The 18,633-nt window shown below is 37.7% G+C and overlaps 1 protein-coding gene across 2 annotated transcripts in view; it reads left to right on the top strand.

Annotated features, from left to right (window-relative positions):
* LOC139730796 (CTD small phosphatase-like protein 2-B) overlaps positions 1 to 18,633 on the top strand; it is a 72,133-nt gene that overhangs the window by 33,124 nt on the left and 20,376 nt on the right. For both annotated transcript variants that reach the window (XM_071641665.1, XM_071641664.1), the window contains exons 3-6: positions 2,438 to 2,524; positions 13,334 to 13,472; positions 16,518 to 16,628; positions 17,370 to 17,615. In XM_071641665.1, the coding sequence (XP_071497766.1) occupies positions 2,438 to 2,524; positions 13,334 to 13,472; positions 16,518 to 16,628; positions 17,370 to 17,615 (583 nt within the window). The remainder of the gene's footprint in view (positions 1 to 2,437; positions 2,525 to 13,333; positions 13,473 to 16,517; positions 16,629 to 17,369; positions 17,616 to 18,633) is intronic.

The following is an 18,633-nucleotide window of genomic DNA, read 5'->3' as shown; positions in this document are numbered from 1 at the left end:
TGAGGACAAGACAATAATTTCTACAGCAAAATTTCCCAGGATTTGTAATTATTTAAGGCTGTCTCTTTGTTGATTGATTTGAATTAATTTTCACGTTGTGTTCACAAAAACAAAGAAACAAACATAACTGATTTACAGTGATTATTACTATACGATAACATCTTTTTTTTTTACGTACAAAAATGATCGAAACATATGTTTTTATAATGTACGCATTTGCAACAAATAGTGATGTACATAGTATATTAGTCTCATGAACCAAGGCAGGGGAGCCTAAATCAAAAGCACAGCTTGTATTACTAGGGTCCCCCAAAAAACTAAACCACTTCGTAGAGAAGCAATTAACACATAACAGAATATTATACAAAAATGGCTTTTAAAAAAAACAACTAAAACTGAAGCTTTGCGTGATGAGAAAGAGATATGAAGAGAGGATAAAAAATAGATGGAATAGATTAGACAAGTTTAGATGAGAGGGGAAAGAAGAGATGGAGAGAGGAGAGGATATCGAATGTGAGGATCAATGATTTCAAACAGAATACATTTGTAATGATTTATTGTTTGAACCTTTGGAAGGGTGGTAAAAATTCTTTTAGGTTCAATAGCAAATCTGGAATCCAAGTCATTACCTTCTATGATGAGTTGTGCCAGGAAAGAGAAGTAAATACGGCTTCTGCAAATGAATAAAGATTTGAACTGCACAACCGCAATGGAACCTGCTAACTATACCGTTTGCAGCTATGGGCTATTGTTAACCCCCCCCCCCCCCCCCCCCCCCCCCCCAAAAAAAAAAAAAAAAAAAAAAAAGTATGATTGTGTTGGTGGTGGTATGTCACATCTGGTTAATGTGTATTTGATAGTAAGAATAGATACTACATGGAGCGAGAAGAGCGTTTTTCCTCAATGTAAAATGCTGTTCAGAAATCTGTGTGTGTTGTAGTGTCATCATACATTGTGTAGGTGAAAATGAGGAAATCTAACGCAGCGAATCTTGGCCTGGTCACTTTCAGGCACATCGAAAACACTTTGCTTCTTAAACAATGGCTTCTCAAACAAAATCAACTCCAGCTTTGGAATTGAAATTATGAGAGGTTTCTTGAAGCACCAGGGAGCAATGGTTTGAAATTTTATTTGTGCTCGGAAGAGGGACAGTTTGGATATCGTTGCTGAAAACTTAATAGCAGGAGTTCTCAATTAGTTCTATGTGAAAAGTCAATAACAGCACTGGAAATGTTTTGACCTACATTGTACCTAGTGTATGTGCATTGAAGCAAAATGCAATATGTTATGCCAAATTGAACCATGCTGCTCTTTTTATGACTCATCCATGATTGTTTAATGATGCAAAACACTGAAAACCTTGATAGATTCACGGAGCCAAACCTGATTTTATATTGGGTACATCACAACTTAGCTTACTGTGCATTGTGGCATAAGATGAAAGAAAGAAAGTCATGTGGGAATAAAAGAGAAATACACAATGAAGCCAAGGTCACAACATCAAACCTTTATTACATAGATTTAGGATGTGTTTAATATATAATCTCTGGCATGCCACAATGGATCTTGATTCATGTGGAACTAATAGCTGGCTAGGGAAAAACTGATACTTTGTTTGTGTACCTAGTGTGAGTGTAATTCTACACCATGTTTGAGATGACTTTGGTAAATATAATAAATATGCACAAAAATCTCATTGAAATCAAGTTATTATTCAGTTGGAGCTATAACCCCCCCCCCAAAAAAAAAAAAAAAACACACAAAAAAAAAACACATTATTGCCAAGTTGTAGCTACCCAAAAATTTGACAAAAAGGATCCAAGTTTGTATCTCAAATGTGTTTAATGTCCCCCCCCCCCCAAAAAAAAAAAAAAATAAAATAAAATAAATGAATTGTCTGAAGGCAGGGAATACATGTTCTTTCCCTTCTTGAAACTGAATAGCGATTTTAGTTGATGGACATACATATTTTTTACAAAATGATGTACAATTCTGTGCAATGAAATTGCTACACAATAACATGTGGTAGCAGTCACATCCAAAATTCACAGCAAATTGATGTGCGATACCAGGAAAATTATTTATGGGAAGGTCATTTGAAGACTTATTAGCGCATCACATCAATACCTCAAATGATTTGCACAAGTGGTTGGTAGAAATGAGCATTACTCTGAAACATTCCAAGTCTGAAACTTTCTTATTTATATCTTATTTTGGCAAAAGTTCTTCCATCGTGATCATCTGAGTTGACTATTCATTTATATCAAAAGCCAACTTTAACATGGTGTGGAAGAGTACATTAGCTTTTAAGAGTTTTCTGCCCGTCTCTTCCCTTCCTTCCCCCATCTTGTGTCGTTCCATCCCTTCCCTCAACCCCTTCTTTCTGTCTTTGTCTCCATCTTTCTTGTTCCCTCCGTATGTCTTTATGTCTCTCTAGGCCTCTTCCTCCTCGTCTGGCCCCCACCCACCTTCCACCCTGAGTATCCTCTCCTCCCTCAAGAAACTGGTCTGGCAAACCCCCGCGGTGAGTTTGGAATGGTCCTCATTGTGTCAAGTGTAATGTGTGCCAGATACAGCTTATACAGCCGCAGCGTGTACAATTTTTTAATACGTGAGCTTTGTTGCATGACTTGGGAATTCCACATTGATTTGATATGGGGCTTTGAATCATTGCTCTCAAAACAGAAAGAAGCAAAGAACAGATGCACTGTACTATGAACAGAACTAAATCCCAAATGTCAAATTCATTTTGATAATTTGGTCGGGATGCTCCCTGACCAAGCAGGGATGAATGGATGTTTGCATTCATTGACCTACACAGTTGTACGTACAATGTTTCTAAGTATCCTGTGGTACTTCTCTTTGTCTCTGCATTAGTTGGAAATGTTTTTTGAAGATGGATGATGCTAACATTAATGCGTTTGAATCAAATCGAAAGTGAAAGTGCGGTGTAGAAGTAACGTCTAGTTGTTCTTGTCTGACTATCAGCAGCCAAGCCAGAGCTATCCGCATACTCTGAATGCATGATCTAATACGTATCCTCACTGCGTGGGACGATTCCCAAAAGCCGATAGATTGTTTTGGTTTGTAATCTGATGAAAACTGTTAGTCACTGTTTGAGATGTATCCGAGAAATCATGTTTGTATTGAAGTAATTGTTGGAACTTTCTAGACTGTGTACATTACTGTAAGTTTGAAATCATTCAATTGTATACAGTATTTAAACTTTTAACAGAATTTGCATGGTTTAGGTGGACAGAAGAAACATGCAGATTTAAAAAATAATTAGAAAATGTGTGCAGTTTTATTTAACATAGGGCAAATAAGGACATAAACCTGAATTCTATCACACAGACACATTGTACGTACAAAAACACATACATGTACACATTCTTTTCCCCCTTTGGACTTCTCACAAAATGCAGTGCATGTGTTCTCAGGCCTTTGACTACTGGTACTTGTATACGTTAAGGAGGTATACACTTCATCCAGGATAAGTGTACATGGTCATGGTTTATATGTGTTTACGAGGCAAATGAATTCCTCGTATTAATCCAAAGGATCATGTTACATACAAACCACAGACTAATTTGCTTACATTGCTCTTCTTTTTTGTGTGTAAACGATGGCAAAATGATCAGGTTTTCTGGGGATGCAAAATAGACATGTATGCCTGCCTGCCCACACAAGTCTATCCCGCCCACTCAGTTGATAAGAATATTTTTGTTTACCACTCTGCCGAACCGGTACGACTCATACTCATTACTGCAGTGAACGGTGTGTGTTCTGCATTTGTGGTGATTCATACGGAAAGCCACAATGTATTTTCCATGATGAGGCCAGTTTTTTGTTTGTTGGTTTGTTTGTTTTTTCTTTATGGTTTTCTTGGGGTCAAACAAGATCCATTGTATTTCTCACGGGGATTTCAGATTTTCAAGACTTGTTTGTAAATGTAATCACTTTTCGGACTCACATTTCTGAATGTCTCTCAATTAATATGGGTATTTCACACTGGAGTTTATCTCTGTACTGACCACAAACTGCAAATGATGTTCCATGTAGCAGATGTATCACACAAACTCTGTGGCATGTCAACCAAACTTACAAATCTCTGAAATACTCAAAGTAAACCAAAGCCCAAATACAAATGTGGATTGAGCGAAAGCAGCAATATTTGTAGAACACATCGGAAAAAAAGTTGAGTTCTACTGTGCAGTGGTTGCAAACATGTGTTTGTGCATGTTTACAAACAGGTTTTGTCTGTAAGTGTGAAAGCCCTCCAAGTCTTTCCTGCAGTGCTGTTTACATTTATGTTCTCAACTTGATACAAATGTTTTCCAAGAAAGCTGACCTTGATGAAGCCATGTGAATACATTGGTCCCACATTTTGACATGAAGTGCACTTTCGAGTGCAGGGAAAGCTTTGTGTTGTGGCTAACAAACACCTCAGCCTACGGTGTGTTCCAACATGCACACTGTAGTGGGAATTACATCACAAATTTTAAAAGCCAATTTCTTGGAGGAAGTTTGTACTGTACAATGGTCGCAAAATACATGTTTTTCATCTTGTTTACTTACTTTCCCTCCTTTTATGTTTATTGTCCCTCTGACGAGATGTTACGAAGGTCTCAGAGATGGGTTAAAAAGAATTGTATACTGTACATTGTTAACCTGTTGAGGACGGTTTCATTTTGCTTCAACACATGAGTATACTCGGGACTCGTCCTCAACAGGTTAATCCGTTGAGGACGAGTCCCGAGTATACTCAGGCAGGTGTCTATGGAAAATGTGTGTTGTAGCAAAATGAAACCGTCCTCAACGGGTTAATGACGCAGATGGTCCAAACAACAGAAAGATTTGAAGTGATATTATGTACTCTACAGCAATCAGTAAAGACAATCATATTTCAACCAAACAAGGATTAAAAAAACACCTCCTTTTTAAGAACTTTTTTCACTTTAAAGGTAATAGACTTAGCATTGTAATGGAAAGTAATTGATGATCAACCTGTAAAGGTTTTTTACATCCTAAATGTAATTTCTAATGCTTAATAAAAATTAATCTTTCCTCTTTGCTATAAATTCAAATATATTGATATGTTGACAATTGCAGAACGAATGCATTATCACAGCTGTTTGTATACATGCATTACCAAGAGAATTTATCAGTCTCGTACTCCTTGACATCTTACATGTACACACACAAAACTTGAGCCATCTGACAAGGGACATCCAACATACTCATTTCAGGGGCCAGTGAATAGGACTGAAGAAGACATGTAAGCTATTGACTGTCATGAGTAATTTTGTGCAAATAGTTCCCTTTGTGGTCTCTTTCACTGGGATGTATTATGTCATATCTGCACCACTAGCTTCAAAGAATTATATTTGTGGAGTTACAGGAGGAGTGTTTTGCCATCCTCGAAATTTACAGATGCGGAATATTACTGTTAAATTCCTTCCCTGCATTCGAGAGGCCATTCACGCTGCTAGTGAAAAATTGCAACATTAGGAAAATCACAAGATTTGGGCAAAAGTTGAAATGCTGCCTAATGCCATTGCCAGCAGAAATCGTAAAACAGAGTGAGATTTTTTGTAATTTTTTTTTTTTTTTTGATAATCACATGACTTTTTGCAAGGGAAATGCTCGCTGCAGACAAATTTCGGTACTTAAACATTGCACGACTTCCCCTCTGTACACCCTGCAAGAACATTTAAGATATGGTACATAGTACAATGTATGTATACATGTACACTGTATACAGTATGTCCCCAAAAAAATTACATCGGGACCCCCCGCAATGATATCTTTAAAAATTGTGAATCAATCTAAATACAAATTCAGGGTATGAAACTATAACTCATTGCCCACATCTTACAGAAAACCCCATTCGATTTGCTTCTGTGGTCAAAGAGAAATGAGGAATTTTGTAGAGGATGTCGGGAATCTCTTTTGTCCAAGTTCTGTCTATTATTCACGCACTAGAGCATTGAATTGCTAAAATTGGAAAAATTAGACTCATGACATGCTTTACAACAATCTACATTTCTCTGTGACTGCTTAACCAAATTGAATGAGGCTTTCTGCAAAATAAAGCTAAGATGTTATATTTTAAGGCCCCGAAGTAGCACTTAGACAGGTCGATCATTTTGGATGTTATCAATTCGAAAATTTGATTGTAATTTTTGAGGGACATACTGCAGTATGTCCCACAAAAAAAAATTTGCAATCAGATTTTCGCATTGATAACATCCAGTATGATAATTTTTTTTTTCAATGCTACTTCAGGGTCTTAAAATATAACATCTTAGCTCTATTTTGCAGAAATCCCCATTCGATTTGGTTAAGTGGTCACAGAGAAATGGGGATTGTAGTTAAGCATGTCATGAGTCTGATTCTTCCAAGTTTAGCACTTCAATGATTTTGTGTGTGAACAATAGACAGAACTTAGACAAAAGAGATTCCTGACATCCTCTACAAAATTCCTCATATCTCTTTGACCACTGAAGCAAATTGAATGGGGTTTTGTGTAAGATGTGGGCAATGAGTTATAGTCTCATACCCTGAATTTGTATTCAGATTGATTCACTATTTTTAAAGATATCATTGCGTAGGGCCCCGTTGTAATTAGGTGATCCGAGTATCCTCTCGGATCACCTTCTGTATCTGTACGGATTCTTTGTTCTTCTTTTTCTTCTTCTTCTTTATTTCTCCTCAAAAGTTGTGCAGAGGTTAGCTCAGAAAGTGCATTGCCTCTCAATGTCAGACTTATACCATATTTGTATCATGTCGCAAAGACGACAGCGCAAGTAAAATCATAGTGATCAGTCGACCGTGACGTCACTATGACGTCATTATATGAAAACACATTTTCATGCATATCTCATTAATGGAATGGAATATTTCAATGAAATTTACGTCACATATATTTCAAGTCAAGTGGATTCTACTCATATTCTCAAAATTCATTTTTATCTCAAAACGCGCGCGTACGCGCGCGTTGAAATATTTGTATGCTCAAATCCAGCTCAAACTTTTTTTGCACACGTTTCAGACCATTTGGAGCATTTTTTGAAAAATTGAAAAAATTGGACGGACGCGTACGCGCGCGCACATATACGCACGCACAGCTAATATGAAATAGAAATTTTCAATTTTTTCACACGGATCGGATGTCCGAAATTTCAAGGAATATTTCTACCAAGTTTCAAGTCGATCCGACTCAATATGACGTCATACGGGCCCGTCAAATTCAAAATTCCGTGCGTGCGTCAATGGGGATACACAGTGCAACTATGCCAAAAAACCGCCAATTTTAAATCGGATTTTACTCGTCAGGATGGACGGTGACCCCCCAGTTTCTTTACATATTCTGAAAGGTGATGAGTTGTACATGTCATTTCATGGGGTGGCTATGCTGATAAAATGATTAAAAAATATCAAATTTCTTAATAAAGTAAAAAAAGTAAATTTTCAAAATGACGTCATCAAATTTCAAGTTTACTCGAGCGTATCTCACTAATCCTTTGCCAATTTTCACCCAAATTTCAATATGTTGTAGCTTATGAAATGCTCTTTCATAAATGTAATAAAACAATTTTGATTTGATGACGACATCACCTCGAAAAAATGGATTGAAGGTAACCTTGTCAAATTTGACCAGTTTACGTGTAATCTCTATGGGAGTGCAATTTTTATGGAAATGAAAATTGACATGACTATCTTTATCGAGCACTAGCTCACTTATGCTTCGGTGAATTTGTCTAAGATTTTAATATGTTGTAGCTGAGATGTAGGGCTATCGTAAGTGTGCCCTTCGTTCTTTCATACGTTGTCGGGATCACGTGGAAAAACTTGGTTGAAATTAAAGTTTATCTTCGATGTATTGAAATATTTCTTTCTTTTTGCAACTTTCTTTGCAATAACTCAAGAAAAAAAGCCCCTATCACCTTCATATTTTGCACATGTTTAGTTCATGTCACGAAAATTATTTCATAAAATTACAACTACTTGATCAGACGCCATCTTGGGTATGTAAATTAGGGTCAAAGGTCATAGATGTTTCATCCTGTGTCTTGGTGAATACATGTCCTATCTTTCCCATATTTTGCACACGTAAAGACCATGTTACAGGAATCATTTCATAAAATAACCACTTTTTGCTCAGATGCCATCTTGTCTGTGCAAAGTGGGGTCAAAGGTCATATGTACTTCTTTTTCTATCTTTGCTATGACGTGTTATCTCTATGGGAGGGAATTTTTTAGATGTGAAAATTGACATGACTCTCTTTATCGAGATCGATCTTACTTATGCTTCGGTGAATTTCTCTCAGATTTTAATATGTTGTAGCTGAGACTTTGCAGTATCAGGACTCGAATCATTGATTAAAAAAAAGATCGGATCACCTTAATTTGTCAGTGATGACAAATTACAATCTCTAGTCTTCTTCTTCTTTCTTTATTTCTCCCCAAAAGTTGTGCAGAGGTTAGCTCAGAAAGTACTATGCCTATCAAGTTCAAACTTATACCATGTATGTATCGTGTCCCAAAGACGGCAATCGAACTAAAATCAAAGTGATCAGTCGACCGTGACGTCACTATGACGTCATTATATGAAAACACATTCTCAATCATATCTCATTAATGGAATGAAGTTTTTCAATGAAATTCACGTCACATTTATTTCAAGTTATGCGCATTCTACTCATATTCTCAAAATTCACATTTTCTCTTGGTACGTGCGCGTACGCGCGCGTTGAAATATTTGTATGCTCAAATCGAGCTCAAATTTTTTTTGCACACGTTTCAGACCATTTAGAGCATTTTTTGATAAATTGAAAAAATCGGACGGACGCGTACGCGCGCGCGCATATACGCACGCACAGCTCATATGCAATAGAAATTTTCAGTTTTTTCACACGGATCGGATGTCCACAATGTCAAGGAATATTTCTATCAAGTTTCAAGTCGATCCGACTCAATATGACATCATACGGGCCCGTCAAATTCAAAATTCCGCGCGTGCGTCAATGGGGATACACTGTGCAACTATGCCAAAAAACCGCCAATTTTAAATCGGATTTTACTCGTCAGGATGGACGATGACCCCCCATTTTCTTGACATATTCTAAAAGCTGATGAGTTGTACATGTCATTTCATGGGTTGGCGATACTGAAAAAATGATTAAAAGATATCAAATTTCTTAATAAAGTAAACAAAGTAAATTTTCCAAATGACGTCATCAAATTTCAAATTCACTCGAGCGTATCTCACTTAAATTTCGCCAATTTTCACCCAGATTTCAGTATGTTGTAGCTTATGAAATGTTCTTTCATCAATGTGATAACAACATTTTGATTGGATAACGTCATCACCTCGTAAAAATGGATTGAAAGTATCCTTGTAAAATTTCACCAGTTTACGTGTTATCTCTATGGGAGTGCAGTTTTTCTGGCAGTGAAAATTGACATGACTCTCTTTTTCGAGCACTAGCTCACTTATGCTTCGGTGAATTTCTCCCAGATTTTAGTATGTTGTAGCTGAGACTTTGGGCTATCGTAAGTGTGCCCTCCATTTTTTCATACAACGTTGGTATCACATCGAAAAACTTGGTTGAAAAATTGCATGTGGCTTCGATGCAGCGTCATTTTGCTTAATACACAGGGCCTATGGAGCATGAAATAGGTCATTGCATAGCGCATCCGACTCGTAATCCTAAGGTCCCTGGTTCGATGCTCACCCCTGCCAGTTTTTTTTTTTTTTAACACTTTTTTCCTTTTTTTTCTTTAGTTAGTCTTAATCTCCTTTCCTAACTTTATCTTTTTCTGATTTTTTCATGCTTCTCCTTCAAATTTCTATAAAAATAACATAATTTTTTCTTTATTTTTCTTTCTTTCTACTACTTTCTGTGCAATAGATGAACAACAACAATGGCTATTAATCCCATATTTTGCACATGTTTTGTTCATAACACGTACATTATTTCATAAAATAACAATTACTTGATCGGACACCATCTTGGGTATGTAAATTAGGGTCAAAGGTCATAAATGTTCCATCCTGTATCTTGGTGAATACATGTCCTATCTCTCCCATATTTTGCACACACAAAGACCATGTTACAAGAATCATTTCACAAAATAACCACTTTTTGCTCAGATGCCATCATGTCTGTGCAAAGTGGGGTCAAAGGTCATATATTCTTTCTGTATCTTCATTATGACGTGTTATCTCTATGGGAGTGCAGTTTTTCTGCGAATGAAGCTATGACAATCTTTTTCGAGCAATAGCTCACTTATGCTTCGGTGAATTTCTCCCAGATCTTAATATGTTGTAGCTGAGACTTTGGGCTATTGTATTTTACCCTTCGTTTTTTTCATACGATGTCGGGATCACGTTAAAAAACGTGGTTGAATTTAAAGCTTATCTTCAATGTATTGAGATGTTTCTTTTCTTTCTGCAACTTTCTTTGCAATAACTCAAGAAAAACAGCATCTATCACCCTCAAATTTTGCACATGTTTAGTTCATGTCACGTACATTATTTCATAAAATAACAACTTCTTGATCAGACACCATCTTGGGTATGTAAATTAGGGTCAAAGGTCATAAATGTTTCATTCTGTATCTTAGTGAATACATGTCCTGTCTCTTCCATATTTTGCACACGCAAAGACCATGTTACAAGAATCATTTTACAAAATAACCACATTTTGCTTAGATGCCATCCTGGCTGTGCAAAGTGAGGTCAGTGGTCAAATATACTTCATTCTGTCTCTTTATTATGACGTGTTATACGGAATATGGTACCAAAGATGGCAGATCTGACTCGCTTTTCTAAATGAGATTCCGAATATCACACGGCGAATGTCCCTAAACACAGATGAAACCTGTATGGTCATGCCTAAATTATATATTTGTTGCTGTATCTTCGTTATCTAGTGTATACAGAATTTGGAACCAAAGATGACAGATTTGACTCCCTTTTCTAAATGAGAATCCAAACATCACACAACCAATGTCTCTAAACACAGATGAAACCTGTATGGTGTTGCCTATTGCGATCAGACCTCGAATCATTGATTAAAAAAAAATCGGATCACCTTAATTTGTCAGTGATGACAAATTACAATCTCTAGTTTTTTTGGGGGACATACGGTATATATGCAGTTTATCGGTCAGGATATTGTTCAAGTTGTGTGCTGCAGACATGTCAAACTTTGTGACTCTTTATTGTCCAGTTTGCACAGGAAGTTCAAACATTGCAATGTTTCACATTTTGATAGTTCTCAAAGAGAACAGGCCTAAAGGTCAGTCCCACAGTTACCACTGCGCATCCCAACATCCATTCCAGACGTGTATCTTTTGTCTCAATCCCTCTGAGAGGATTTAATAAGAATGGCAATCCAGGAGGTGATGATGCAGAATTTCGTTTCGATTGTTCTCGGCTGAGATGAGTAACATGATACTAGCTTTTGTATGAGCAACGCTGGGGAAGACTTGCGTGACACTCAAGCAGTCATTCTAAACCTGTAGATCTGTCTTTGGCAGTCTTCTCAAAGAAATCATTTTTCATATTATTATGCATAACTGCAGGCTCTGCATGCACTCAAGTTCTTCTTTTGTAAATCATATCCCTGAATATACTGTCATCTTGATCTTGTCCCAATGTGTATTACAATAATGTGTATATGGCATCGGATTTAGGGTCCATATTACACTTCAAACAGCTTTTGGATTTAGCAGTGGGATGCCAATTTCATCTTCAAACTGGCAATCGCCTCCTTTTTCCAAGTTGCATGTTTATGGTGTCTATCTAAGGGTGCGTTTATCAACTCTCTTTTTCTCGGCAGAAACAGGTTTTCCAAACAGCTTTCAAGGAATTTTTACGAGTTGATAAACACAAAGCTGTTTTGAAAGCCCTTTCCGGAAAGCCTTTTCGAAAGCTACAAATTTGTGGCTTTCCAAACAGGTTTCCTAAACAGGTTTTCAGAAACCTGTTTGTAAGAGCCTTTTGAAGTTGATAAACGCAAAGCTGTTTTGAAACGGCTTTGTAGTATTGTACTGCACTTACGAACAATGCACGCCTTATATGACCTCTTCTCCTCGGGTCCAATTGCGCAATGCAGCTGTGCAGTGACAGGCCAGTTATCGTGTTCGCGAAGAGTTGATAAGCGCAACTATTTTGGAAGCCGTTTCTAAAGGGCTTTGGAAACGGCTTTTGAAAGCCGTTCAAACAGGGGAAAGTTGATAAATGCAGCCTTAGATGTGTAATCATGGTGATATCTATATCTAAACATTGTAAGTCACTGCAGATTTAATGTATAATTCATTGCCAGCAGATTCATCTCATTTGACTCTTTTGTGCTTTGAGTGCCAATTGACATAGAAAAACCCCATAGCTTTGTACACACTGTCCAAAGTCCCTGGCACAGAAAGGGTTAAAGCAGCAACTCATTGGTCTTCAGATCTGACCACATTCTATGCACACCTCTGTAGATACCAAAGACGTTTACAGTGTTTGACAGATTAACAGATATGTTGCATTGGACTCGAGTCTTGTAACACTGAAGTGGATTTAGTAAATAAAGGTATCGGTCTAAATCTGGTTACTACAGGTATATTATGTAGGTCCTCAAGGAAATTTGAAAAAATTAAAAAAGCACAGATTGGACAGCTTAAAAAATGATGAATATTATCTGTACCATTATCGACATCTAGAGTTTTCCAATTTGATTGCTACTACAGGTACACATAAGAATGATTTAATATCATGCCTTTTCCTTTTAACAGTTGGTCATACACTACTTTAGGTACCGTGTGTGAGTAGAAAGATATGTAGAACTTTGTCCTTAATTCTCTTTAGATGACATTGTTCCCCACCTTGTGCATTTGTAGTAATTAGACCTTTGCAAAAATGTAGTTTTCCAGATAAGGTATGATTTCCTATAGTGTTGTCGTTTTTTTTAATGAAATTGTTTTTGTGTTACAAGTCTAGTTTTGCTGTAAAAAGTGCGAGGGGAATAATGCAATGTGTGTCAGCTTCTGCAGGAACACTCCTCACATAATTGCGAGAAGTAGTGTCTGTAAGTGTCATTACAAACCGCATTCTTTTGTTTGATGGCCCATTCCTGACAGACCTTTGATTGGAAACATCAAAAGCCATTTGTCACTCTCGGCCTATCATTCCGTGCGTTGTGGCTGAAACGCAGAGAACATGGAATGCTGCTGTGTGTGAATGTGATGAATACATCATGTCTTGTTTCTGATAGCTTCTCTAACCCCTCCCCCCCCCCCCCCCTCCCCCTCCTTTTCTTTTATTTTTTGGTCCCAGGAGGATGACATGTCTCGCAAGAGGAGACGAGCGGAAGAGGAAGATGCGAACACTCTGATCGCATCCACGCCAGTTATGGCCGCCGCCAAGATGAAGCGGAGGAGAGTGGAAAAACAGGAGGAAATTTCAGACATGGAAGGTACATAGTAACTCTGTCCCAACCATTTTTACACCTTGTAATTTGTATGTATTTGCAGAGGGGAGGGTGGAGATTTGGCATTGGCAAGAAGAGAGAAACTGCTTCAAAAGGATGCCCCATACACATATTATGCATTCAGTCCAAAATTTAGATTTTGTTGTGTTTTTGTTTTTGTTGACTTTTTTGTCAGGTTCAAGTTTCTTTGTTTCTGAGACATAACAATCAGTCATATTTGTAGGAGTTAACTGTATCTTGCCATAAATCACCAGTAGTGTGGACACCTCCAGAGCAAGGGCACTGGAAGTATATCCCCATTCATTATCTCCTCCCCCTTATACTTACACACACACAAACACACACACACACACCCACACACACACACACACACACACACACACATACACACACACACACCTTTTCTGTTTCACTATGATCTGCTGCATCTTCATTGCTTTGCAGAACCGTGGAGAGCATTTGCATTTTTATCCATAGTAGGCAAGGAGAAAGATTCCGCCTCTGCGGTTAAAAATAGTTGCAAAATTGGCATCCGTTTGGGCGAACAATGCTCTCAGTTTCTTGAAATGTCACTCAAACCCCTCCAAGTAGGAGAATATGTACCGACTTCCTGCATAATGAAATGTATAGAGAAGAGATGGGAGGAAGAATTTGAAAAGAGAAAACTGTAACACAGCCTACGAAAGAGAGACATCCACGATTAAAAAAAATAGAATGAAATAAAAAGAGAGTGGAGCATTGAGAAAATATGAATGTGTTGTAAAGTGTAAGTCCAGCGACAGCAAGAACAGTGGAATACAGGGCGGTAAAGAGGGATTTCATGCACATGAAATCAAAAGCAAAAGGGTATTAAGATATTTGACGCATTGAAGATATGAAAGTCAAACTTGTGCCAGTCTGAGATGACTTGTATTAATGTTACTATGTGGTTTAAGATCTGAATGGAAGAAAACTCGGCGCAGAGAGGCACCGAGTGAGAGAAGAGGGAGCAGAGAAGCGACATGGATATTAGACTGGTTGATTTGAATAGCAAAACTCTACCTGAAGCCATAAGAGATGACTTCAATAAAGAAAAAAAAGAGAATAAAAAGAAAGAGAATCCAGAATTTGGGAAGAAAAGATGACTTTGTGCAGAAAGAGCTTAAGGTGAGATGAGCAGTGAGGAAAGAAAAAGAGTATACAGATTTGAGTACAGATGTAGATAAAGGGAGAAAATTTGATCAAATAGGAAACAAGGATATTAGTGTTATAAGAAATATATATGTATATATATATATATATATATATATATATATATATATACATATGTGTGTGTGTGTGTGTGTGTGTGTGCAATAGAGATATAGACAGACAGAAAGAGGATGAAAGAAGAGAGAGGCTTAAAGGGGATGGCTAGTAACTGATCAGTGGGAATCAGTGGGAATGCTGGAAGATGATTGTTCCAATCCTTGCGGGATTCATTTAAGAGTACATTATATATCTATTGTTGTGTTAAAATCATTTGCTTCAGAATGGTCTCATATTCAAGTAATGTGCACTTCAATGCTTCCAGGTTAGCATGCTTGTACAGTGACAGTACATTAAACTACACATTACTTGAATATGAGACCATTCTGAAGCAAATAATTTTCACACAACAATAGATATATAATGTACTCTTAAATGAATCCCACGAGGCTTGGAACAATCATCCCCCAGCACTCCCACTGATTCCCACTGATCAGTTACTAGCCATCCCCTTTAAGAAGAGAGACAGATAAATAATGAGTAATGGTATAGGATGAAAAAAAGAGGTACATGTGTAGATATGGACATTTTCATCTTGGGGAAATTTTAGCCTATTTCGAGTGACCAGAAACATGAAAACAAAAGCTTACAAATAGTATTGCTTGTTATGTATACCACTATGTAATGTCTTGCTTCTGAGGAATGGCAAGTACATAAAATCATCTTATTCGGTAGAGCATGGAAAATTACTTGCTCAAAAATATCCATTTTTACAATGTGTTTTATATGAAAATTGCTGGACAAGGATTGAGGTTAAGGATGAAAAGCATTTGAGGGAGAGACTGATTTGAGAGTTGAATGACTGCTGATGTCATTGTTGCCACTACAGTATCAGAACAATGTGGATATTAAAATCAAACGCCTTCTTTCAGTGGCTCATGGTGTATGCCCATATGATCGGCTTTATCCACATTAAAATTAAGTAAACATTGCTCCCATCATACCTACACTATATCGTAATAAAGAAGAATATAACATTGGAAAGCTTAGACCCGCACTGCAGTGCAGGCAAATCTCATGCAAATCAGGGAGTATTTGTTTTTGTTTTTGTTTTTAATTTCGTTTTGGTTTTGGTTTTGGTTTTGGTTTTGGTTTTGCTGCTGATGTTTGTATTCAGTTTTCACTCCATTTTAGAATTTACCATCATCACGCCTTACGGTATCTTTATCAGCCACAGAGTCCTACAAGACTATGTACGTACTAACATGTACAAAGTACATATACACATACAAACATACAGTACAGTTACACACACATACATACATGCTACATACATACATACATACATACATAAATAGTTATACATAAAAAATACATACATTCATACAATGCACGATGCATTAATATATACATGTATGCTGTTGTCTTTGATGACTTCTTTACATTTTCTTGAAGCATTTACCATCTAATGTCGGCCATAGTTTTTCAGACTTTCATACAATGACACAGCACCAGAGACTTTCAGAAATCAGAAAGTATATTTCTCACACCTGTTGGGGTAAGGAATTCAGGCAAAGCTATGTTTTCACATTTTACTTGCCCAACAGTCAGTTTCAGTGGCCCGCAGCTAGCAGAGAAGTGTGCTCATGGCACCGTGTACAAATGCCTTCAGTGTGAATGATGCAATGCAGCACTGCACAGTCTCAGTTACAATGTGTAGATGTGCCAATCATTTCCTTCATACCAGTCACTGACGACTACTAATAGCTGTGCTCACATATTGATGTGTGTTTTCCCGGGCAGTTCCCATCAGTGCCGTAGCAGCCAAGTCACTGTCCACCGACGCCCCCGACACGCCGCAGAGGTCAACGATCTTGGGCACTATCTTCTCTCCCGTGTACCAGTTCTTTGGCGGTAAGAATGCAAACTCCTTTCATCCTCCTTGGCTCCATTTCAGAGAAAGTTGCTATGGCAGCAACATCTTGCTGCAGTGGCTAGTGTCGTGGTTTCACGACAGGAATCCTGCTTCATAATTGGCTGTTGCTATGACAATTTGCTATCTAAACTAGAATTGCTAACCTTACATCTTTTTATGAAATGAGAACCAGGACTCGGGCAAGTCCCAGAATTACAAGCATGTACCAATGAGCTGGTATGACCCAGTGGTCAAGCTCAAGGACTCTTGATCTGCAGGTCTCGGGTTCAAGTCTCTTGACATCAGCAGTGGTGGTTCCAGGCTAGTCCTCTGGAGGGGAATTAAGACTGAAACTCCACTTAGTGCTCAACTTGACTTCAAAATAAAGTGCTATTATTTTCATGATCTACACGATGTAGTTGAAAGATCTAGCCTATGATAAATGATGATAAAAAAACATTATTTTGTCATTTCACATGCGAGATTGTCAAATGGGATGTTATGTTGATTTTAGATTGATTTGTGAAGAACCAACCTGAACCAATTAAAGCCATCATGCTTCCAGTCACCTTCACAAAATTCCTCTTATGTATGTGTTTTTGTTTTGCTTTTTATAGTGTGGAAATGATTAAGATTAAAACTAATGCACTGCTTGATAAGGAGCTGTGTCCACATATTGTTTTTAATGCATGTGGAAGTGATGGCCATTAAGATGGACATTTAACTTTGTGTCGTGGTAGGATCCCAAGCAGAGAACAAGGAGAACCTGACGGCCGTTCCCGAAAATCTGGACATGGACGCGGTCAAGCTGGACAAGGGGAACATGTGCACCGAGCTGAACACGGCGATCCCAACGACGTCGGCTGCCGAGGACGTCAGCCACACCATGACGACAGCGATACCGGCAGACGTGCATGGATGCGTGCCGATGACGTGTCTGGCGGAGGAGGAGGAGTACGAGCGGGAGAAGCAAGAGTTGTATCGAGGTGAGCAAGGATGAAATCCTCAAACACCCCCTTTTGTGCCTCCACTCCTGTAGAGTGTACTTCTGTTATAAGAAACACAGTTACAGTGAAATTCTTGTATTTTTATGTATTTATGATATCAATAGATTCACCTGTAAAGAAATTTCCTTATATAATAAAAGAAAACTGCCGGTCCTGAGGACTTTGTTACAACTGGAGTCGGCTGTACCTGGATGATGCAAGTCTATTGCTCAACTGGCTCAGGGTGAAATATTTTACCTATGCCAAGAGCATGTTCTCATATGTGACTCTGCATCACAAAAACCACCAAAAAGTTGCCAGGTGTGGAATTCTAGTTCGGGGCAGGAGCTGAATATCAAACTCTAAGCTTTAGAATGACATGCAACTCAATACAAATGGACTTTCCTATAAACCCATCTAGATAATGGAAAGATAGTACACCCTCTGGAAAAGTGTTTACTGAGAGATGAGTCTTTGAAGTTAGTGGTCTAGTCAAGTGCTTAATCTCACCCAGCTGTGCACTATACAATGAATGGGACAAAACAGGATTTAGACTCTGTAGCAAGCACTATGAAGGGATTATCAGATTAAATTGAAATTTTGCACACTCATTTAGAGCATTCTATTCATGACTAAATACCAACTTTCAGTGCTACTATCATCATGTTTTTAAGAGAGTTGAAAGTGGAGAAAATGTAAAGGATTTTAAGAAATGAAAAGGAGCTTTGTAAATGTATTTGATCAGACAAACCAGAAAAAAAGGTGTATTTAGAAAAAAACTGCATGCAAAAGACAATTTCTTATATTATCTATGTTAAAATGATCCTAAACTGTAGAAATATGTAGAAAGAGAATTGCTCTTTGAAAAATATGAAAAACTAAAAATTTACTAGGTTACCCATTTTGACTGATTTTGAGTCCTCGCATGAGGTGTGGTTGTGTGACTTTTCATATATTTTGTGATGCATGGTTTCATATGTATGTCTGTGATGTCATCTGTGATGTCATCTATGATGTC

The sequence above is a fragment of the Diadema antillarum genome, unplaced genomic scaffold (assembly GCF_040938485.1).
Source record: "Diadema antillarum isolate AM-2024a unplaced genomic scaffold, OU_Dant_1.0 seq00000338_RagTag, whole genome shotgun sequence".
In the NCBI taxonomy this organism is placed as follows: domain Eukaryota; kingdom Metazoa; phylum Echinodermata; class Echinoidea; order Diadematoida; family Diadematidae; genus Diadema; species Diadema antillarum.
This window is presented reverse-complemented; position numbering and strand designations above follow the sequence as displayed.